The 22,426-nt window shown below is 61.0% G+C and overlaps 1 protein-coding gene across 3 annotated transcripts in view; it reads left to right on the top strand.

Moving 5' to 3' along the window:
* The window catches only part of DPP6 (dipeptidyl peptidase like 6), a 592,252-nt gene that overhangs the window by 488,214 nt on the left and 81,612 nt on the right, over nucleotides 1-22,426 (top strand). For all 3 annotated transcript variants that reach the window (XM_070423592.1, XM_070423590.1, XM_070423591.1), the window contains exon 8: nucleotides 2,319-2,439. In XM_070423592.1, the coding sequence (XP_070279693.1) occupies nucleotides 2,319-2,439 (121 nt within the window). The remainder of the gene's footprint in view (nucleotides 1-2,318; nucleotides 2,440-22,426) is intronic.

Below are 22,426 nucleotides of genomic sequence, written 5' to 3'. Positions count from 1 at the left end.
ACAGGCTCCTCTTCCCCACCGGCTCCTCCCCACAGCCTCCTCCTCCCCACAGGCTCCTCTTCCCCACCGGCTCCTCCCCACAGCCTCCTCCTCCCCACAGCTTCCTCCTCCCCACAGCCTCCTCCTCCCCACAGCTTCCTCCTCCCCACAGCCTCCTCCTCCCCACAGGCTCCTCCTCCCCACAGGCTCCTCCTTCCCACAGGCTCCTCCTCCCCACAGGCCCTCCTTCCCACAGGCTCCTCCTCCCCACAGGCTCCTCCTTCCCACAGGCCCTCCTTCCCACAGGTTCCTCCTCCCCACAGGCTCCTCCTTCCCACAGGCTCCTCCTCCCCACAGGCCCTCCTTCCCACAGGCTCCTCCTCCCCACAGGCTCCTCCCCACAGGCTTCTCCCCACAGCCTCCTCTTCCCCACCGGCTTCTCCTCCCCACAACCTCCTCCTCCCCACAGCCTCCTCCTCCCCACAGCTTCCTCCTCCCCACAGCTTCCTCCTCCCCACAGGCTCCTCCTCCCCACAGGCTCCTCCTCCCTACAAACTCCTCCTCCCCACAGCCTCCTCCCCACAACCTCCTCCTCCCCACAGCCTCCTCCTCCCCACAGCCTCCTCCCCACAGCCTCCTCTTCCCCACCGGCTCCTCCTCCCCACAGCCTCCTCCCCACAGCCTCCTCCCCACAGCCTCCTCTTCCCCACCGGCTCCTCCTCCCCACAGCCTCCTCCCCACAGGCTCCTCTTCCCCACTGGCTCCTCCTCCCCACAGCCTCCTCCCCACAGGCTCCTCTTCCCCACTGGCTCCTCCTCCCCACAGCCTCCTCCCCACAGCCTCCTCTTCCCCACCGGCTCCTCCTCCCCACAGCCTCCTCCTCCCCACAGCCTCCTCCTCCCCACAGCCTCCTCCTCCCCACAGCCTCCTCCCCACAGCCTCCTCCTCCCCACAGCCTCCTCCTCCCCACAGCCTCCTCCCCACAGCCTCCTCCTCCCCACAGCCTCCTCCTCCCCACAGCCTCCTCCTCCCCACAGGCTCCTCCCCACAGGCTTCTCCTCCCCATGGGCCTCCTCCCCATGAGCTTCTACCCCAGGATCCTCCCCATGGGCTTCCCTTCAGAGGACTTGCCTCTCCCCCACATGCACCCTCCTAAGCCCTGCTCCCTGGGACAGACACCCCGAGAGCTGCTGCTGCCACTCTGCTTTCCCCTCAGGCCCCCTTCTTGCCCTAATGGGCAGCCCAGGGAGCCTCCGTCCAGTCCCTGCAGTGCCCATGCCCACGCTCATGCCCACACCCACGCCCGCCTCTGCTTCTCTCTCCAGCGCTTTCTTCTGTGGGATCCACCTTCCCAGCCCCTCTCTCCAGCCTGCTGCTCATGCAGGTCCCAGCTTAAAGTCGCTGGGAACTCTGACAGCTGCTCCCCCATGGAGGCTGAGGACGTGGGGTCCAGGGCAGCCCTGAGAGGACAGGTCCCCGGCCATCAGAGCCACGGCGACAGGAAGCGGAGTGGGGGGCCCAGGAGCAGGAGGGGAAGGGGTTGGTGTTGCCTGGGGACAGGGTTCCATCTGGGGAGGATGACAAGGTCTGAGGTGGTGCTGGTGGCCAGGCAACAGTGTGGATGCACAGGCAGCACCGAGTGGTAAACTCACAAACAGTGAAGATGATACCTTTGGTGTCATGTGCATTTTCCACAGTAAAGTGTTCTCGGTCTCTCTCTCAGGGACCCTTTCCTGCCCTGTGGCCTAAGCCCAGGCGCCCTGTGTCATGTTCCCAGGACCCCCCTAGCCGCACAGGAACGTTTTCCTTCAGTTCGTCTTTCTCACCAGCTCGTAGGTAGAATGCAAGCAGGTCGAGTCTCACCTCACCCATCACTGTGCACAGAGCCGGCCACTAAGCCAGTGCTACTGAGCGTGCAGTGGGGAGCCCCAGATCTCCGCTCCCAGCCGTCTTCATGTCGGGAATGTGACTGCTGAGACGGTCGATGCGCTCTGACTGTGCAGCCCCTCCTAACAGCGTGCCCGGTGGTGACGGTGACTGACACGTGGCGGCTGAGCCCGTGGGGTCAGGTCAATGTACCCAAGTTCGGCCGGCAGACCGCCCGCCCTGGTGAATGAGGACGGCAGGTGGGCTATGTCGCCTTCGTGGGAAGTTCGAGTCCCCGATTCACCTGAAACCAGGTTCTTTCTGCTGCGGGTGAGCCCAGGGGTCCTGAGACGACCTGTCTTGCCAGATAAATGCCCCGGAAACCGTAACCACACGGCTGGCTCAGGCTTCTTAAGAGCGGCCTCCCTGTGGCCACCTTCTGGGTTAACCCTGTGTTTTTCTTCCCAAACCAGATATTTATCTTTGAGAACAACATCTACTACTGCGCTCACGTCGGGAAGCAGGCCATCCGCGTGGTCTCGACGGGGAAGGAGGACGTCATCTACAACGGCCTCAGCGACTGGCTGTACGAAGGTGAGCCACCGAGCAGCCGAGGAGCAGGGTCCTGTGGTTGCTGTGGTCCTGTGGTTCCATGAGTGCCATGGCTGTTGGGGTTGCCATGGTTGCTGTGGTCATGTGGTTCCATGAGTGCCATGGTTGTTGGGGTTGCCATGGTTGCTGTGGTCATGTGGTTCCATGGTTGCCATGGCTAACGTGGTTGCGGTGGTTACCATGGTTGCTGTGGTTACTGTGGTTGCTGTGATCATATAGTCACTGTAGTTGCCACTGGCCCTGGTGGTGGTTGATAGCGTTCCCTTTCACTTTAACTATAAATCAAACTCCAGCTTCTTGAGGTTATGCTAAATTACAATACACTGTTGGGGCATCAGGCGGTGGCGGGAGACGGGGCAGGCGTGGGGCTTCCCAGGACTCAAGCTCTTTGGCTCAAGGGCAGGGGCACTATCCTGGGAGGCATATTGTACTCGAGGTGGCTTCTGGGGACACTGGACTATGCACAGGTTTCTGAGTCTCTCCCAGAGGCCGAGGGCCTTTTCTGCCCCAAGGTGGGCAGAGTCAGGAAAGAAGTAACAGGTTAACGCTTCTGAAAGGAGCGGATCCACATGAGCTGCTGCCCCGGGTCCCTGCCTCGTGGGACATCTCCTACCACTGGTTCCCTCTGGCTGAGAGCACCCAGCGGTGTGCACTGTTCCGCAGCGAGGCAGCGAGTGGAGCTCTGCTCCCAGCAGGCGTGGTCCGCCCACGCTCAGAGGCCCTCCCACCCTGTGGTGCTGGCTGTCCGTGCAGGCTCCGTGCCGAGCACCGTGCGATTTCCTCACTACCCTCCGCCTCAGGCGTGTATAACAGATCGAGGCTGTGACAACATCACAGATGGGCGGCCTGAGCGACTCACCGGTTCTCACAGCTCTGGAGGCTGATGGTCCAGGTCGAGGTGCGGTGAGGCGGCGCCTGGCAAGGGGTCTCTTCCTGGTCCTCACTTGGTGGGGAGAGGCACGCCCTGGTCTCCGCACCCCCATGTAGGATATCACCCCACCTCCAAAGGCCCCACTGAACACCAGCCCAGTGGGGGTTCGGGCTTCAGTGTGAAGCCTCTCCTAACAGCGTTCCTGGTGATGACTGAGACTGACAGGTGGCGGCTGAGCCCAGTGGGGTCAGGTCATCCCCCCGGGGTCACCGAGGTTAAGGAAGAGGCCTTAGGGAGTCACATTGTTCAAGTCCTGGACAGTCATCTTTCCAGAAATCCAGATGTGAACCTGGAACCTGCGCACCCAGCGCTGGGCGGAGGTGTGGCTCACACGCTTCTCACCTGCCTGCGGGGACCACGCGGCCACCACGCTGGTCTGAGCCGAGGGGGCTCCCGGTGTCATCAGGCACAGAAATGGCCTTTCCCTCCCTCCCTGTAACCCCCCCCCCCAACCCCCTCCGAGCGGTGCGGTCCACAGGCTGTCAGCGGGTACGACTTCCCATCGTAAAGTCGCTGAAAACGCTGAGGCATGGGTCCGGGCTTGGCCTCTGCTTTACGACAGTTGAGATACACAGTAAGCGGCTGCAGTGGAAGGCGCAGCGTGAGGCACCGTTTCGTGTGTGATAAGTGCAGGTACCGTTTGGCCCCATCAAGACAGGCACCCAGCACCTCAGGAAGCACCAAGCCCTCCAGTCAGCTTCCCCGCCCCCCCAGGCCACCACCATCCCATTTCTGTGCAGCCCGTCTTCCAGCAGACCAGCTGGCCCGCGGTGCCCGTCAGGGCTGTCGTCCCAGTGGGGTCACGGGAGCCCTTTATCCTCACATGGCCGCTGCTGCCCCAGCCCCAGGTTCCGGTCTCCGAGCTGCCTTCTGGGCCTCAGGAGAATCAGTCTTGGGATTTTATTGCCACATTATCCTTGGCCCCTCAGGAGGGTGTCGGTGGAATGAAAGGGACACTGACCGGCATCTCCTGTGGCTACACGTTCTGTGAGCAGAGCCCCGAATTCCAGAGCGGTCAGTGTCCTAACGCCCCAAAGGGCCCAAAGGGGAAGGGCCCGGGCGTGCTGGCTGCACGATCCTCGTGCTTTGCAGTTCAAGTTACGCTTTTGCTTAGCAAAGCCACTGGAAGGAGACTTCTTCAAGGCATGGACACAGCATTGCACTGGTGGGACAGCGGCGCCCCCAATATCTCACTGAATCCCAGCTGACGTGACCGCCTCATCGACTCAGTGTCGTTCCCTGGGCAGTTCTGGATGCCATGCTGAGATTTCTGAGGCTGGAAGCCCTGGGAGGCCTGCTTTCTGTTAGTAACAGGAAGGTAAACGGCAAAGATTGCTTGTTTCTATCCTGTGACTTAATGTTTCATTTCCAGACACTCCCTTAAAAAAAAAAAAAAAGGTGCTCTGGCCGGTGGCTCGGTGGTTAGAGCGGCGGCCTGTGCCCTGAAGGGTCTCAGGTTCAATTCCCAGTCAAGGACACATCCCTGGGTTGCAGGTTCAATCCCCTGCCCTGGTCGGGTTACATGTGGGAGGCAACCACTCCCTGTCTCTCTCACATTGAGGTTCTCTCTCTTTCTCATCCCCCTCCCTCCTTCCCTTCCACTCTCTCTAAAAAAATTCAATGGGAAAAATAACCCCTGTGAGGATTCTTTTAAAAGGAGGGTGGGGAGGCGGGAGGAGAACTGCACTGGGAGTGAGTGCGCAGGGCCTGCGGCTCCGCTCAGAGGGGCTAGTCCGGAGCGAACACAAACTCCCACAGCAGTGGGAGGCGCCTCTGCCACGGGGCTTGTTGGCAGCAAAAGGCCCCATTGATTCAAGGATCGTAAGCATACTGACCGTTTAGGGAGGTTGGAGGCGAGGGAGAGAAGCCGTGGGTGAGGTGTGGCTGCCAGGAGTCTCCATCCCTCCACCCAGGTTGGCCTGTGGGAAGACCTCCCCCGGTTTATGGGTGCCATCAGCGCTGAACTTCACCCGGACGTGGGCTGTGGCCCAGACCGTGTGTCTCACGGGGCCCCTGGGCTCCCTGACCCCTGGTGGCCACACACTGATTTGACAAGCAAAATGTGTATCTTTCTTTTATTCTTCTGGTCAAATGTTATGCAGATACATCGAATTTTGATTTTAATATGAGATTAAAGACTGCTTAATAGGGTCCTACCGCTGTGGTAAGGTTTGCTGAAGTTGGTTAGCCAGAGTTAAAAGGTAGACGTTACTAGAGGTTTTGTGAGCTCCGAGGACCCTGCTAAGGATTTGGGTTTTCATGCAAGTGTCGGAGGTGCAGAGCTCCTGGCACGTCGGTGTGTGGGCGGGAGGCGGGTTTCCACGCTCTTCTGGAGGCGTCTTCGTTGCTAGTGGGACAGAGTGTGTTGCTGCCGTTTGTTTTCTTATTTCATCATCGTCACACACACAGGAATAGAGGAGCAGCAAAGAAACTTTGGCCCATGAGTTCCTAACAATGAGACTAAGTCTTTCAATGTTTCGACGGAACCAGGAGCCATCCATACCACTGTGGCCACGGCGGGCGCATGCATCATCCAACATGAGTACCAGGCCTCAGAACACGCCAGCAGCAGGCAGCGGCGCGCACCCGGGCAAGCGGGACGTAGGGGTCATTTGAGAAGCACGTCTCTCCCCTTATAGACACACCTGGTCTGCCCAGCTCCTCTGAGCCGGCGTGGAGGCTGGCAGCGGGGAGGGAGGGCAGTGACCTTCAGATGATGCTGGTGGAGCGCAGCCTGAAGTACCAGGAGCTGAGGAAGGGGCTTGAAACGGAATAGATGCAGCCCTGGGGCTGACTGTACCCTGAACTAGTCCAGAGATGAAAGCTACTTGGAAATGTGGTCGGATCCGGGGACCTGCTTGGCCGGGCAGCCTGCCCGTGGCGGTCGGCAGGGGTGAGGTTAACACGGCCTCCACTTGCTTCTGTGGGGCCCACACCTCCACCGGCGGCTCGGTGCGCAGGCAGGCAGCGTCTGTGGACAGTGGCCGAGGGAAGAGCGTGAGGACGGCTCCGCTGTGCCCCAGCCCGGACCTCGCGTCTCCCGTGCTCTGAGCACCGCTCCATGTCCTCAGCCCCTGCTACTGCTGGGCTCCCCCCATTCCTCCCGGGGTCAGGCCCCATGTGGCTCGGTCCTCTGTCCCATCCCTGTGCTGACTGCTGCCGTTCACTCGTTCACTCCGGGCGACTGTGGAGGAGGGGACGTGGCTGGGTTGGGCTGGCCAAAGAGGCCCCTTCCCAGAGCTGCTGCTGTTGGAGTGCACCCTGAGTTTGAGCTCAGAATGTTCTGGAAACACTACTCCCACTGTGGTCAGACCTGCTGGGAAAGCAGGGCCGGAGCTCAGGGAACTGGGCTTGTTTGTGGGGGTCCTTGCCCTCACGGTCAGACTCCCGCCCGCGGCAGCGCAGTGGGACAGACGCAGGCCTGCTTTGTAACCCTTCACACCGTTTCCTACGCGCCTTACGCAGCCAGCAGGAATGGCCCGCAGGTGCTTGTCCCAGCGAGCTGCTCTGGAGAGGGAACCGGAGCCGAAGGTCAGGCGGCCCGCGGGCCCTGGGGCCACGCACTGATTCATGCTCCTGGTGCGATCCCTGCCCTATCCTTCTGACGCCCAATCCGTCTGACACCCTATCCTGACGATCCAAGGAGGCAGGGCTGATGGAGGGAGTGGACTTCACAGGAAGAAACATTAACACCCCTAAGTATTGACAGGGGTTCATGGAATGATTCAAAAGTGTGTGCTTCCCCAGGAAATCTATCTACTGAGAGAAGGGAGCTCCTTCCTGTCCATCCAGGTCACCCAGACGCGTCAGTTCCGTGAAAGCAAAACAAAATGGAGTAACATTTCCCGTGGGACATGCGTGCCCTCTTCAAATTCATGGCTAACCAGATACCTGGTGAGCTGTGTGTGCCGTACTGCACCGTGTCGTGTGCGTGGCCTGAGCAGCCCGAGCCCATTGGACCAGGCGGTCGCTCTCCTGCTGAGTCGCCTGGCGTGGCTGGGGGTGTGGCACGCACACCAGCTTTTACGTGAGAACATGTTTCCAACTCTCTCCGATGCACAGGTAGAGAACGGTGCTGTGAAAGGCGCACGGAGCCACATGGGGGTGCATTCGCCATGGGGTTCTTCCAACACTAACCATCGCTGAGGGCCCTGGTTAGGGCCCTTGCGTCACTAGCCAAGTGGGAGTGAATTTAGGCCCCGTCCTGCACTGTTCAGACCGGGCATACCGTTTTAAAATAAGTGACAGCCAGGAGTTCCATGGACTTGGAGTCATTTTCAAATCTGGTGACGAAAGGGGTCTTCGCAGCGGCTGCGCCTGCCTTTCAACAGTTGCCTCGCTGCTGAAATGCAACATGAACTCAATGAGTATTCAGTGTTTTGTGTCTCTGTTTTCTTGTCTGCAAAACAAGGTTGACAGCACTCCTGTTTCCTGAAGTCACGGTGGAAATTAAATGAGCCAATTAATGCAGGGACCCCTCCGTGGCCAGGGCTGCACGCGGACCACAGCGCTGCTGTCCAGCAACCGTTCTTGTGCCCAAACGGGTCAGACAGCCGGTCAGCCCTGCGTGCTTTTGGCCAGCATCGCCGGGGTCGGAGCCCCCAGCCCGTGGGTGGTCAATGCCAACCCAAAGTCGATCTCCAACTTCTGATCTCTATTCACTCACGAATGGTCGTCTGTGATGTGTGCCTATGGGAAGGGTGCTTTGAGTTCCAAACCAGCCTAGAAAGGGTATCTGTGCAGATGCCCTTGCAGTGAGGGCACCAGCTGGACTCACCCCCTGACCCCTCGTGTGCCCGACAGGGTGACAGGAAGAGCTTGGAGCTCAGTGCCATCATGCTCCCTGGTCGCTTGCAGGCGTTACCTGCTCTCAAAGGTTGCGCCCCTGTCGCCTCAGGCTTCTAAAGGAGGCTGTGGACATGCACGTGGCGCTGACAATGCCTCCGGTTTCATCGGGGTCAGGAAGAGCTGTCAGGCCCCCAGGCGCTGCCACAGGCACTGGCCGGAGCAGAGGGCAGCGGCCAGCGCAGTAAGCCTCGCGCTTGGTATTTCCTGTAACTGAAGGGAGCCCGGCCCTGGCCTCCAGCTCCAGGAAGTATTAGTGGCCGAGGCTCCGGTGGGTCCCTGGTTCGCAGATTTCTGTGTGTACCTGAGTGAGAACAGCGCCCCGACCAGAAATGTCAGCAGCCTGGGATGTGGCAGCCATTGCGACGGCTCTCGAGGACCCGCCCCCACCCACTGGCTGGGCTGCTGCACCTGTGCTCACGGCTCCTCACCTGCCCCTCCCTCAGGTCCCATCAGACCCCGTGCATTGCCATCTGGGATGTTCCCAGCGCATCGCCATTCTCACCCGCCATCGTGCGCAGCCTCGGCGCCTAAATCCAGATGCAGGTGTGTCCTCGGTGCACAGGCCCTTCTCCGCATGCTGACTCCTCTGTGGGATCATGTGCCCAAAGGTGTGAGCCACTGGCACAGGCCCCACCTGCGTTTTCTTGAAAGAAGAGCCATGTGGCTGCTGGTTCTGTAATCACAGAGCAGGGACTGTGGGGCTGAAAGGGACCGTGGTGGCCACCTGGTCCCAGCACCTGGTCAGTCAGCACACGTCTCTGCAGGGGCCGGTGTGGGCCTGCCCGTCTCTGCCCCCCGCCCCCCGTGCTGCCATCACAGCATGGAAACAGCCAGGGACTGACACTGGAGTTTCGCGTAATCCTCGTACAGCGTGACCTGCTATTCCGAGGGCTTTCCGGCTGTTTAAGAACTCGAAACCAGCTCTCGGCTCCCGGCCGTACAGCAGGAGACGGATTTGTCCCACAGCCAGAGGGTGTCAACCCCAGTGAGTCCGACCCTCACGTTAGCAGGTGAAGGTGCTGACGCCCGGAGGACTGAATGTTGGGTTCCTTCGGCCTTGCCTCTGAGTCGGTCATCGTGTGACGTTTACAGTGATCACCGGATTCTAAATCTCGTCTCGGGTAGGTCCCTGCTCCCCGAAGGCAGGGCCTGCCCACGTGCAGCTCCCACACGCACCGTGGTGCCTCCTCAGACCCGTGCGTGGCCGTGCAGCACAGTCCAGACACTGGGCAGCATCCGGTTCTGGATGGAGGCAGAGAACACGGAAATTAGAAAACCGAGCCAGCATAACCCAGCTGTTCCGAGGGCTCATGCCTTAAGTGTCCCCTTCAAGAGGGGCAGCGCGTGTCCTGGCTCCCCCAGCTCCGGCCTGTGGCAGCGGGGAGGCTGGGAGGCCGGGAGGCGTGGCCCGACACAGCTGTCCTGTCGCAGGGCTGACAGCACAACTAGGAGGAAGTGAAGACAAAGTCTGTGGCTGTCCCCCCAACACCCCCCCCCCCCCCCCGTCATCACATCCCTGGGGATGTGACACACCCAGGAAAGCTGCGAACATCCTGGGCCTCCTGCCCGCCCGCCAGGGCTCGGAGGTGGGCACGCGGCCGCCCACATCAGCCGCCCTTCCACCGCTGCCCCGTCCTGTCCTCCCGCCTCCGCGTTCCGGAGGCTCAGGTGGGTGAGGGGATCGTGAGTCTCTGGGACTCACACAAGAACAGACCCAGTTCTTGGCCACGCCACCCCCAAATCCTTTAGTCCTGAGCCAAGTTACAGTCCGTGGACTCTCCAGGGGCCTGGCGCCCTGTGTGTGGTGGTGCCATTCGAAGAAAGGGAAGCCAGGAGTGAGGGGGTGTCGAGCAGTGGTGCCTGAGTTTGCAGGCATCAGGGGAGGCAGGCTGCTGTCCCTGGGGGTTCCTCGGCCTGCGCCTCCAGGACGGGGTGGGGGTGGGGCTGCTCTCTTGGTGGGTTTCATAGAAGGACTTTTGTTTCATTGCAGCATTGTTCCGAGTCAGGAGGAATCATCTTTAAGGGGAAAGAACGCTGGAAGGGGAGTTGAAACTAGGGAGCTGGGACTGTCTGGGAGGAGGGCGTGACCTTCCCAGCGTAACCCCTGTGTGGACCCTGACTCGGTGGTGCCAGGATGGGGAGCTGATTGTTCCGCACCGAGACCACCCCACGCAGGTAACACTGAAACAGGATGCTTAGTCAGCGACGGGGAGGGCGTGTGCATGCGAGAGTGAGTGTGCGTGCATGTGTGTGTGTGTGTGTGTGTGTGTGCATGTGTGTGTGTGTGTGTGTGTGTGTGCTGCAACAGAGAGAGAGAAACGGAGACCAACACAGAGAGTCAGAGAAAGACACACAAAGAGACAGAGCGAGGGGCAGAGAGAGACTAGGAAGGACACACAGACAGAGGTCAGAGACAGACTCGGAGAAACCGGATTTCGGCTAAGCTGCTCAAAGCCCCACCGTAACCACAGTTTGAGGACTAAGGTAGTCTGCCCGCCACGCTGCTGTCTCTGTTGGCATTGCTGTCCTTCACGTCGGGGAACAACAAGGGACCCGCTTCCTGATGGGCATGTGGCCGACTTGCCCTTGAGTCCCAGGCGGCTTTACAGGGAGCCATCCGCACGCCCTTGGTCCTGCCCGTGGGTCTGCACAGGTCCCACTAGCTGGGCACCACCGAAGGCCTTGGGCTGCCCACCCGCAAAAGCAGCCTCTTGAAGACGTCCCACTTAAGTGCCTCCAGCCACAGAGAGAAGCATCTGCTGTCTTTTATCCCAGTAACAAACAGCAGCACTGGGCGTGGGGCAGTATGTCAGCTCAGAGAGCCTGGGGAGCCAGGAGCCAGGGGGGCAGAGAATCACACCTTCGCACCCTCCTGGCCCCAGTGTGGGAGGACGCTGCCCCTGGTGGTGGCCCAGCCCATGGGCCGCGGGTTCTGCGCTCAGGTGGGGGCTTACTGGACCTGTCAGGTCTCTCCTGAAGGTGAGCGGACAGGTGAGACTGTGCACATCACAGCGCTGGTCAGCAAAGGAGCCTCTGGCAGCTGCCTCCTTGGCCCCCTGGCTGGAGGCTCACCAGTTTCTTTCTTGGTGCCCGCCCCCCATTTAACTTTGCTCTCCGCACCTCAGATACGATATTTAGTGGCAGAAAAAAGGCAGCAGGTGCAAGGGGGAATAAACCAGATTTTCTGGATTTAGAATGAGGCTGTGTATTCCAATACCGATCCGCCAGGCATGCTATTTTTGTCTTTTGCAATTTCCCGGGACGCAGAGTTCTCGGGCCCTTTGATTTTCTCCAGTGTGCATAGCCCCGGGGTGTGGGGAGCACGCTGACGAACTGTCCGACGCCACAGGCCATTTCATTCAGGACGGGTGCTGGCCCGTCTCGCTGCCTGCGTTCTGTTCCCATGTGTATCTCGCCTCATTGAAAGGTGACGATCGGCAGTACGGATGTGACTGGGCACATTCAACAGTCGCCGGAGCTGCCAGATTGCGGACTGGCCGTGCCCTCTTCCCTGGTTGGCCAGGCTGCCCTGTCCTGGGAACGGCAGCGAACCAGGAACCAGGAGACAGAGCCAGGCTCTGCCCCGGGGTCCCAGGCTCCTGGTCAGTGACAGGGCTCCTGTCGAAGTCTCCAGTCCACCCTCCTCATAGCTGGAGTAGGCATGGCATCGCCCCTGGGGGCGAAGCAAGGCTCTGACACTTCCTGTGAGCACATTTCCATTGTCCCTGGGCCTCAACTCTCTCCTCTGTAAAATGGGCTCACAGAAGCAGACGGAGAAGGTGGCCTGCCGGCCCACGAGCCCGTGGTGGAGCTCGGAGGACACGGGGTTGGCTGGTGAGCACCCACTCCGGCAGCATCTACCACAGAGAGGGGAAGGAAGAGAGGCACTCGGGCAGGCCTGGGGAGGGTCTGTAGAGGCAGAGGCCGTGCTGAGCTGGGGCCTCTCCTTAAGGAAACACTTGCTGGGCCTTTCTTGCTTGCACAGCGTTTCTGAAGGGCGGTGCCAGGTTAAGGGCTGCCTGTCCCAGGGCCGTCCAGGGACAAGGTGGCACCGTCTGGGCCTGGCGAGCCGGGGATCTGAGGGACCACAGGTGCATCGTGCGGCCTGTCTGTTGGGAACCGCGTCAAAGGCGAGGGAGACGGTGGACGGGTGTGGCCAGCGAGTGGGCTTCTACTTTGACTATTGTCATCTCAGTTTAGTTCCATTCAGGCCGCATGCCGGGTGCCTGCTGAAGGCCAGGGCTATGCCGTCAGCCCGACTCCACCCTGGGGCTCTTTCTTGATGGTGTGAGTGGCTCTGGACACGGCGCCTGATTGTGCCTGAAGGAGCTGAGCGTCACCCCTGGAAGCAGCCGACCCCCTTCCCATCCAGGCCTCACCTCTGCCTCCTGGGTCCTGCCCAGACTCCAAACCTCCCACAGCCTCTTGTGAATGCAAAGTCCCTCCCACAGTGTCCATTGCTCAAGTTACACAAGGGGAATGGATGAATGGGTGGTGCATGGGAATGGATGGGTGGTGCATGGGAATGGATGGGTAGTACATGGGAATGGATGGGTGGTGCATGGGACTTGGTCATTGTTCCTAATCAAAGGTCCCAGGAGGCACCGGTACACAGACTAGTGCCCAGGGTCCTTGTGCGCGCATGTGTGTGCGTGTGTGTGCGTGCGTGTGTGTGTGTGCGCGTGTGTGTGCGTGTGTGTGCATGTGTGTGTGTGTGTGTTTGTGCAAGTGTGTGTGCGTGTGTGTGTGTGTGTGTTAACCCTCACTGGAGGGTATTCTTCTTCACTGATTTTTAAAGAGTGAAAGGGAGGGGGAGAGAGAGAAACATTGATGTGAGAGAGACACATAGATTGGCTGCCTCCTGCATGAGGCCCAACTGGGGCCAGGGATCGAGCCTGCAACTGGGGCATGTCTCGCATTCTGTTCCGATGTGTATCTCGGAATTGAACCTGGAACCCTTCAGTCTGAGGGCCGACGCTCTATCCACAGCCAAACCAGCCAGGGCTTTACTGTGCCTGACAGCAGAGATCCCCGCTGAGCCAGGGAGGGCCCTGCTGAGACTCGGTGAGTCACCAGGAGTGTCCCCCCCTTCATCCCCCAGGTTGCCCACCTCAGGCGGTCGGTGCCCCCGGGCAGCTCTTCTCAAAGGAAGGGCGTGGCTCCGCCGAGCCAAGCCACTATCACCGCGTTTGAGAAGGCTGCCCGCTCAGGGGCAGGCCGGCTGGGAGCGGATAAAGCTCGTGTCCCAGGCACGGTGACCTCGCCTCTAGCCCAGTGTCCAGCCCGAGGCCATGGTTGCTCCCCCAGGAAATCAGAGGACGTGCCTCTGGGACAGGCTCTTGGCATAGCTCAGCCTGAGCTCGGGGAGCGGCTGGCGCTGCCATCTGTGTTTCTGCTGCCTCTCCGCCCGCACCCCACCAACAGCAGGCAGCACCCCATGGCCGCAGTGGCCACCGAGCCCCACCACTCCTTCACACCAAACCCAGAACTGCCCCCGTGTCAGGATGTCGAGGTCACACAACAGAACAAACAAATTGGCAACCTGATCCAGTTGAGCACAGAGACCGTTTCCGAGGGTGGGTTACAGTTTACAGTGAACCACTTCCTTTCAAAGACGAAACTGGGAGCCCGAGCTCCTGTCTGGCGAACGTGGTCTTTGACGCACTGTTTTACAGTGAGCTTTCCTGGTGCTGAGATAACTGTGCAGAGTGGCTCCGCCGAGTGAGGTGACACTGCCTGAGGCCCTTTGCAGCGGCTGCCTCGGCTTCCTGGCTGCTCCCAGGAGGAGGCCTGGCCCCCCATGAATGTCAGAGCTAACGCCAGCGAGTAAGGAAGGTCCACGGAATTCCCGGCCACCCTCTGCTTCCCGGCGAGGATGCTCGCTTTCAGGAGACGGCATGACGCCAGAGCTCTGAAGAAACCCTGTGGACGGACTGGTCTCTCTCGGTGGCCCAGTCACTCTCCAACTAAAATGCCAGTTGCAGAATTGCAATCACTCTAACCTCACGGTGATCAGCTTTGGCAAAATACCAGGAAGAAAAGAAAACCATCCCGGAAATTAGAAAGCATACGGGGTGGATGACACGTATTACCTGAGACCTAAGCTAATCTCTGTAGGTTATTGAGTTGATATCGAGGTCCGAGCATTGTGGCCGATTGTCCTCCTTGTTGTGAGCTGAACATGTTTTAGGAGCTGAATTTAAACCGCTGTTAGGTCAGTCACGGCACAGACAGCAGGCTGTCTCCGCGGGCGGGCGGGCGTGTGGAGGGGATATTGGCGGGATGACCTGGTGTAGACGATGCCCCCTGGCCAAGCCCATTTTCCGCGCGGCAGCCACGGGCTCTGACATCGCAGGCGGCACTGGGGTCGAGGTGGACAGAGGGAAGCAGAGAAAACAGAGAGGAGAAGAAACCGAAATACACATCTTCTCTTCTAAGGTTTTCCATAGTCCACTCCTTCCAGGTACCAGCTGTGTGATTCCAGCGAATTGTTTCAACTTTTCCCCCATTAATTTCCTTAAGAGAAGAAAACGTAAAGGTAATGGCAGCACCGCCTGGGTGGCTGAGGGTTCAGTGGAGCTACTGGAGGGCTCCCCTGGAGGAGGGACAAGGACCTGTGTGTGTGTCGGGGTGGGGTGGGGGGGGGGGAGTCACAGTGAAGTGCTTTCCACCAGGGACGTTAGTCCCGCCCTCCCATTTCCATCCTCACCAACTCTCTAACTATCAGAAATAAAGGTGGCCCTAGGCCTGGGGGGGGGGGGGGGGAGGCAGGGTCAGGTGGCGGGGTCAATGGAGGAAAAAAGGGGGACATCTGTAAGACTTTCAACAATAAAGATAAATTCAAAAAAAGAAAAAGCCAGGTGGCCTGGCTGGTGGCTCAGGTGGTTGGAGCGCCCTCCAGGACAGCAGAAGGTTGCAGGTTGAATTCCGGGCGGGGCATACACCCAGGTTGCGGTTAGACCTCTGTCTGGGGCGGGACGGCGGGGCCATGGTGGGGGAGGCGAGGGCAGCGGATCTCAATGTCTCCCCCCCTCCCTCCCTCCCTTTCTAAGTCAATACACCTGCCCTCAGCTGCAGCCTGTAAGGCAGAAGGCGATGAGGGTTTGCAGGGTGTTTGCTAGAAGGAAAATGGAACTTTCACAGACACTTTCCAAAATGAACGATGACCGCAGGGCTTCCTGGCTCTGATCCCGGGTGCTCCGGAGGCTCCTTGCCCTGAGGCAGCAGGAATCCACGGGCCTGGAGGGAATGTGGGCCATTTGCCCTGTTTCTCTCCACCTTCCCACACCCAGGAGGGTGAGGACAGCGAGACTCTGCGGGGTGTGAGGTTCTCCTGTTAGCGGCTCCCCGCGCACCAGACAGGAGGCAGCCCTGGGCAGTGACTCCCTCTTGGCCACCACAGCGGTCGGTCCAAGCTCCTGTGAGCTTCTCCATTCCCCCTCCGCCCCAATTGCTGATCTGCGGACCCTCAGCTGCCCTGCAGGCGTGGTGATGAGAGGGTTTCCGGCATGTACGGAGCACAGGCATGCGTGTGTTCATGTGTAAAGACTACATAGCTCTCACACCACAGCCCAGTGAGGTCGATACTGTCATCATCCCCATCTCACAGATGAGGCAACTGAGGCACCAAGAAGCTACGCCACTTGCCTAAGTCCCATTGCCAGTGAGTGGCTGGGCCACAGTTTGAATCTGGAAAGTCTAGCTCGAGTCCGTCACCCTGAGCACCGCGAGCTGACCGCGTCATGAGCCTCAGGTCCTCCCAAGTCCCCCCGGAAGCTCCCAGGATGGCCCTGGTCACTCTCCTGAGGTGGGCCCCTGAGCTCAGCACTGCTGCTTAGGGGACAGCTAGGGGAGGATGAAGGAGAGAGAGGTCTGCCAGCCAACCCGTCCTGCCCCGTCCACCTCTCCCCTCCCCTTGGGCGTGAATGTGGCCGCCCTGCAGGGGTCTGTGTGGTGTTTGCAAGGCACCTGGCCCCTCGCTCAGTACAAGTGAGTCCCCACTCCCTCCTCCTGCAGCCCTCCCTCCTCACTCGGAGACCACGCAGAACTGAAATCGGGCCACGGGCCTTCACCTCCCAGGGACCCGCATGCCTTCACCTCCCAGGGACCCGCGTGCCTTCACCTCCCAGGGACCCGCGTGCCTTCACCTCCCAGGGTCCCGCGTGCCTTCACCTCCCAGGGTCCCGCGTGCCTGCACCTCCCAGGGACCCGCGTGCCTTCACCTCCCAGGGTCCCGCGTGCCTTCACCTCCCAGGGTCCCGCGTGCCTTCACCTCCCAGGGTCCCGCGTGCCTGCACCTCCCAGGGACCCGCGTGCCTTCACCTCCCAGGGTCCCGCGTGCCTTCACTTCCCAGGGTCCCGCGTGCCGTCACCTCCCAGGGACCCGCGTGCCTGCACCTCCCAGGGTCCCGTGTGTCTTCACCTCCCAGGGTCCCACATGCCTTCACCTCCCAGGGACCCGCGTGGCTTTAATGCCCAGTCACTTCGCAGGGCACCACCTCCTTGCAGTGCTGGCTGCCGGAGGCTTTGTGCAAGTGTTGTTCTTTCTGGAGCTGGGGAAGATTTCCCCGTTTCGTTGGGGGGAATAGCAGAGGCCATTTCCCACCGTTGCCCACGCTCACTAACACCAGGGGGTGTGGGCGCTGGAGTTCATGGGCAGCCCTGTCCCATCAAGGTCGCCCCGTCTATGGGAGGGTGCTGTGCAATGTGGAGGTGGCACAGGGGTCAGGAGCGGCCAGGAAGTGGGTGGTTGAGAGCAACCAGAGCACATCCTCACCACCCGCTCGAAGGGCGCCCCCTGGGGACGAGCCTGTGCCTATGCCAGCAGCTCCTTTCCCAGGGGCCAGGCGCTGGTGGTGTCTGTCACCGGCTCCCAGACCCACTCCACGGGGCTCGGTCGGTGGCTCCCAGACCCACTCCACGGGGCTCGGTCGACAACTCCCAGACCCACTCCACGGGGCTCGGTCGACAACTCCCAGACCCACTCCACGGGGCTCGGTCGACAACTCCCAGACCCACTCCACGGGGCTCGGTCGGCGGCTCCCAGACCCACTCCACGGGGCTCGGTCGGCGGCTCCCAGACCCACTCCACGGGGCTCGGTCGGCGGCTCCCAGACCCACTCCACGGGGCTCTGTCGACAACTCCCAGACCCACTCCACGGGGCTCGGTCGGCGGCTCCCAGACCCACTCCACGGGGCTCGGTCGGCGGCTCCCAGACCCACTCCACGGGGCTCGGTCGGTGGCTCCCAGACCCACTCCACGGGGCTCGGTCGACAACTCCCAGACCCACTCCACGGGGCTCGGTCGACGACTGCCAGGCCCACTCCACGGGGCTCGGTCAGCGGCTTCCAGACCCACTCCACGGGGCTCGGTCGTCAACTCCCAGACCCACTCCACGGGGCTCGGTCGTCAACTCCCAGACCCACTCCACGGGGCTCGGTCGACGACTGCCAGGCCCACTCCACGGGGCTCGGTCGGCTGCTGCCAGGCCCACTCCACGGGGCTCGGTCGGCTGCTGCCAGGCCCAGGCAGTCAGGCTGCAGGTCTGTGGGGCCACGGCCACCCTCAGTCACTCTGGGACAGAAAACTGCTCTGCACAGTGCACGCAAACGTGGACCCCGTGTGTGCAGGTGGGGTGTGAGGGTGGATGCAGGTCATTTCCTAAGAGACAGGGAGTGTTTCCAGTTGAGTGCAGATGTCATGCCGCCGTTTGTCCTGCTAGAAGGTCGCCAGGTCCGGAAGCTGGGCCGGCGACCAGCCAGCCCTCAGTGCACAGCCCAGGGCAGGCCCGGGAGAGGCAGGCAGTTTCCCAGCAGGCACTGTGTTTGTGTGGATTTTCTCCAAAAGTCACATTCATCTCTCCTGGCACAGATGTGATTGGGGGCCTGAGGCCTATGTGAGCGGGGGACCCTCTTTAGAAAAAGCACCCCTGCCTGTGGGATCCGGCCTGAGAGGAGGCCGGAGACGTCTATCTCTATCCCCTCCCTCCTCTGTCCCCTCCCTCCTCTGTCCCATCAGCCTCTGTCCCATCAGTCTCTGTCCCACTGGTCTCTGTCCCCTCCCTCCTCTGTCCCATCAGCTTCTGTCCCATCAACCTCTGTCCCATCAGCTTCTGTCCCACTGGTCTCTGTCCCATCAGCCTCTGTCCCACTGGCCTCTGTCCCGTCGGCCTCTGTCCCACTGGCCTCTGTCCCGTCGGCCTCTGTCCCACCGGTCTCTGTCCCATCCGCTTCTGTCCCTGCCGGCCCAGCACCCTCGCCATGCGAGTCCCACACACTGGGCCCTTGTTGCAGGAGCAGGCACTCAGCTCCCTGCGCACCTGCCCTTTGGGGCGCTGACCGTCCCTGGTCACCGCCTGTGGACCACCTGCGTTTATCTGTGGCTCCTGCCCACGCGGCTGAGGGCGGGAAGGGGCGTATCTGCACTCGGGTGCACACTCAGGAGCAGCGTGTCCTGATGCAGCAGGAGGGCGGCTGCTGACAGGAGGCGTCAGGAGGCGAGAGCGACCCCCGGGGCCCAGGACCGCTTCCAGGGCATCAGCATCTGCTCCCCCGCCCCGCCCCCTGCCCGCCCCCACTGCCCCTGGGCCTTAGGAAGCAGGACTCTTGGCGTCGCCAGCCTTCCTCACCGGGGTCTGAACCCCAGCGAGGCTGAGGTCGGACCCCACCTAAACCTAAACAAGAATCGGGACACACGGCTCTGCTGTGCCCGCGCCGTCGGTTCTGTGCCAGGGGGCACTGTCTCCTCCCGGACTCACTGTGAGCTCAGAGCCGCTCCTCGGCGCCCAGCCAGCCAGCAAGTCCCCACCTGCTTTACTGATGTCCCTTATCCACCGGGCGGGTGCGTGAACCAGCGACAAATGAGTGAGAAACACGAGAACATCTCTGCCTGGGCGTGGAGCAGGTAAGCAGGAGGGTCATCGGCATCATCATAAGTTCTGGAAGCTTCCTTAAGACCCCACAGTGAAAATGAAGAGGAAGGATGGGGAAGCCCAAAGAGAGAGGCTCACAGAGGAATAGGAGCCTGTGTGCTGCCTCAGCCTCCCCCCTGCGCCCCCGGCAGCGTTCTATGCTTAATGAGACGAGTCCATTAAAGCAGTGATGCCTAGAAACCAGGCACATGGGCAGGGGCAGAGCCATCTGAAGGCTGGCTGCTCAGGTGTCCCAGGGCGGATGCTGCTATTGGCTGAGACCGGAGCCATGTCGGAGGAGCACCTATAGGTGCCTCTCCATGTGGCCTGGGCTTCCCCACAAAAGGGGGGTCTTAAGGGGGAGTGTCCCCAACAAGAAAGAGCCGGGGGGAGTCACACCACCTTTATGGCCTCAGAAGTGACAGGGCGTCACCTCCACTGCGTTCTGGTGGCTCAGGCTGCTTTGGAGACTGCCCCAGTGGAAGACAGAGGACAGGGGCCTCGCCTGCTAGTGGTGAGGACTGTGTCCCTTAGAGTCAATTCCTGGGACAGCGTGGGAGACAGAAACACTACCAGGGCCAACTTAGGAAAATGCAGTCTATCACACTCTGCAAGTGTCGAGCTCTGCCAAGTCACTTATACTAAAGTGTAAATGACTCCCTGAAAGAAGAGACCATGATACCGGAAATGATGTCAAAGGTCCTTATGGGTTCAGTCATGGAAGACGCGTCTGATGTTGTTTGTCTAGCTGGGCAGCTGAGTCCCTTCAGACCTTCCCAACTTAGTCCGCCTGGGGAGTTGATTCACGCACCAAGCGAAGCATTGCAGCCACAGGCCGACTTTCACCAGGGCCCGGGGAGAAAGAGCAAAGTGTACCCGGCCCACCCATGAGACCTGGGGTAGACGCCGAAGTCCTCCTGGGCCCTCCCACTGTGGGCAACGGCAGCCTGTGCAGCAACAAGGACCACAGGAGCACCTTGTCTTCTGCTTCCAGAGGCAGCCGGCAGCTGTGCGGTCCCGAGCGGCTCCCGGCACTGCGTTCCTGATAGGCCGCCAGGAGCAGGCCCAGCGCTGAGCCACCGACAACAGGGGAGGTGACTCAATGTAGAGCAGCAGACGAGAGGGCAGCAAGGATTCTGCGTCTTGTCAGCCCAGCGTCGTGCCGTCCTTGACCTCTGGCCATTCAGGGACCAGAGATGCCGCCGCTGTGTCTCCACTCGTCCCTGCCCTGAGCCGGACCCAGCAGAGCAGTGTGACCATGTGGCGGGGTCGACCTGCGAGGATTCGGCCTGTGGCTCCCCACTCGCCTGTCCTCTCCAGAGAAATGAGGCGCGCCACCGTGGGGGGCCCAGCTCCCAACGCCTCCACAGCCTCCAGATTCCCTCCCAGTCATGTCTGTGCATCCCTGACCCGCTGGGGTTTCTCTGCAGCCAACTTCGGTCTGTGCGTGGCCCATGTTCCGGGAACCCCTGGGCATGGCCCTCAGGGAGACGTCAAGTATCTTCAACCCCAGCCTTTTGGGGCCTCTGACTCACCCTTAACCAGATGCACCCCAAAGCCACCCGCAGGGCACTGGCAGAAGAGGGGAGTGCCCTCCCCTGACCCCAACCAATCCTGCCGGCTCTGCATGGAGGGGGCTGGAGCACTGCTACCCAAAGCACCGTCCCCACGGCTTCCCTGGGAACCTCCCAGGCAGTGCAGGGAATGCGGTCGCTCCTCTCGGCTGGGCTGCCTTAACCCATGGGATTTTACGCCATCGGACAAGCCCTGCCATTGCTTGGCAGGAGTGAGTGACCCCACTGTGGACCCGGCTTCTTCAAGACGCGGGACAGGAATGAGGACATGTGCCCAGACCCGACAGTGTGCCTAAGTACATGGATCACAGTTCAAGGGAGAGGCGGTCACGCAATGAATGTCCCAGCTGTGTCTCTTGTGTGACTGACATGGTCCCTGGACAGGATGAGCAGGTGGCGGGAGACATATGGCCCAGTTTCCCCTCCTGGGACTTGCTCAGAAAGGCAGGTTACTCGCGCAGCTCACTGAGCGGTTCGCGCACTGCGCCCTCTGCCTCGCTAAGCGGGGGTTCCCGGAGCACACGCTTGCAGAACACGCACGTTTGTAATTAGTGCAAAAATGTCAAGATGTCGTCGGCCTGGTAGCTCCCTTTAGGTCTGAGGGCAAGTCTAGACACAGGACAGACACGCAGACGGTGGGAATGAGAAGCGAGCGAGCCCTCCCACCTGCTCTCCTCTGACCGAGGGCTCAGGGCCTGTCTGACAGGAAGGTGCCGGCACAGTGTGTGGTCCCTGCGGGGCTGGTGGGCTCTGCTTCTGTCAGCTGGGGCCTCCCTGGGCCTGGACTGGCCGGAGGCCAGGAGGTAGTGAGCGTGAGAGCCACAGCCAGGCCTCCACACTGGCTTCTCGGACTCCGCTCCCTCCTCCCTCTGCCCTTGACCCTGCCCTTGACCCTGCTCCCGTGATTTCTGGCGCCTGACGGCTCCCTCCCCGCATCCCTGCAGCACAGCAGTGATTGAGCAGAACCACCGCAGGCATGGCAGACGGCGCCTGTCCTTCCCGCACAGTCTGCTGGAGCCTCTTCCCACCACCCGGTCCACGGACCAGGGGGTCTGTGCAGCGTCACTCCATCGCCTCCTCCCAGACACGCTTGGGGGTCCTGCTGCCCGAGGCGCTGGAAATCACAGGCCCAGAGGAGCCACCTGCGTCCTCTTCTTCTTTGACCTCAGCAGACCCTCGCGCTTTATGGGAAGCCCGACTCAGAGGAGCCTGGAGGTTACTCGTTGGAGGTGGCCCCTCAGGGGACAGAGGGGGACCTGTCAGGAGCTCTGGGAGGCAGCGGAAGCGGCTGGAAATCCATTTTCACGGAGCAGCTGTGCCCACACCTGGGGGGTGTGAGGGGAAGTCGGCACACCGAGGTTCCCGCAGTGGACAGGACTCTACTGAGCAGGGACAGAGTCACCTGTGCCGGCTGCAAGTCACCCATGCTGGGTCCCCCCCCACCCCCACCCCTACCTCCGGCAGGCTGCCGGCAGGCCCGGAGGCCTCGCACAGCGCAGGGAGGAAGTATTCTGGACGGTGATGGAATGAGGGGTCTAACTCCTGGATTTGCTGCTACCGGTCCCACAGCACATCAGGGACCCCACTGAGAAGTCTCTGCAATGAGAGATATTCTCACAGTGGCAGTGACGGAGGACAAACCGCACCATCAGTCAGCGTCCTCATGCCCAGGAGTCTGCCCCTGGCCCCGGAGAAAGAACAGCAGC

This window comes from Myotis yumanensis, unplaced genomic scaffold (genome assembly GCF_028538775.1).
Source record: "Myotis yumanensis isolate MYYU_CA2020_CCGP unplaced genomic scaffold, mMyoYum1.0.hap1 SCAF_9, whole genome shotgun sequence".
In the NCBI taxonomy this organism is placed as follows: Eukaryota; Metazoa; Chordata; class Mammalia; order Chiroptera; family Vespertilionidae; genus Myotis; species Myotis yumanensis.
This window is presented reverse-complemented; position numbering and strand designations above follow the sequence as displayed.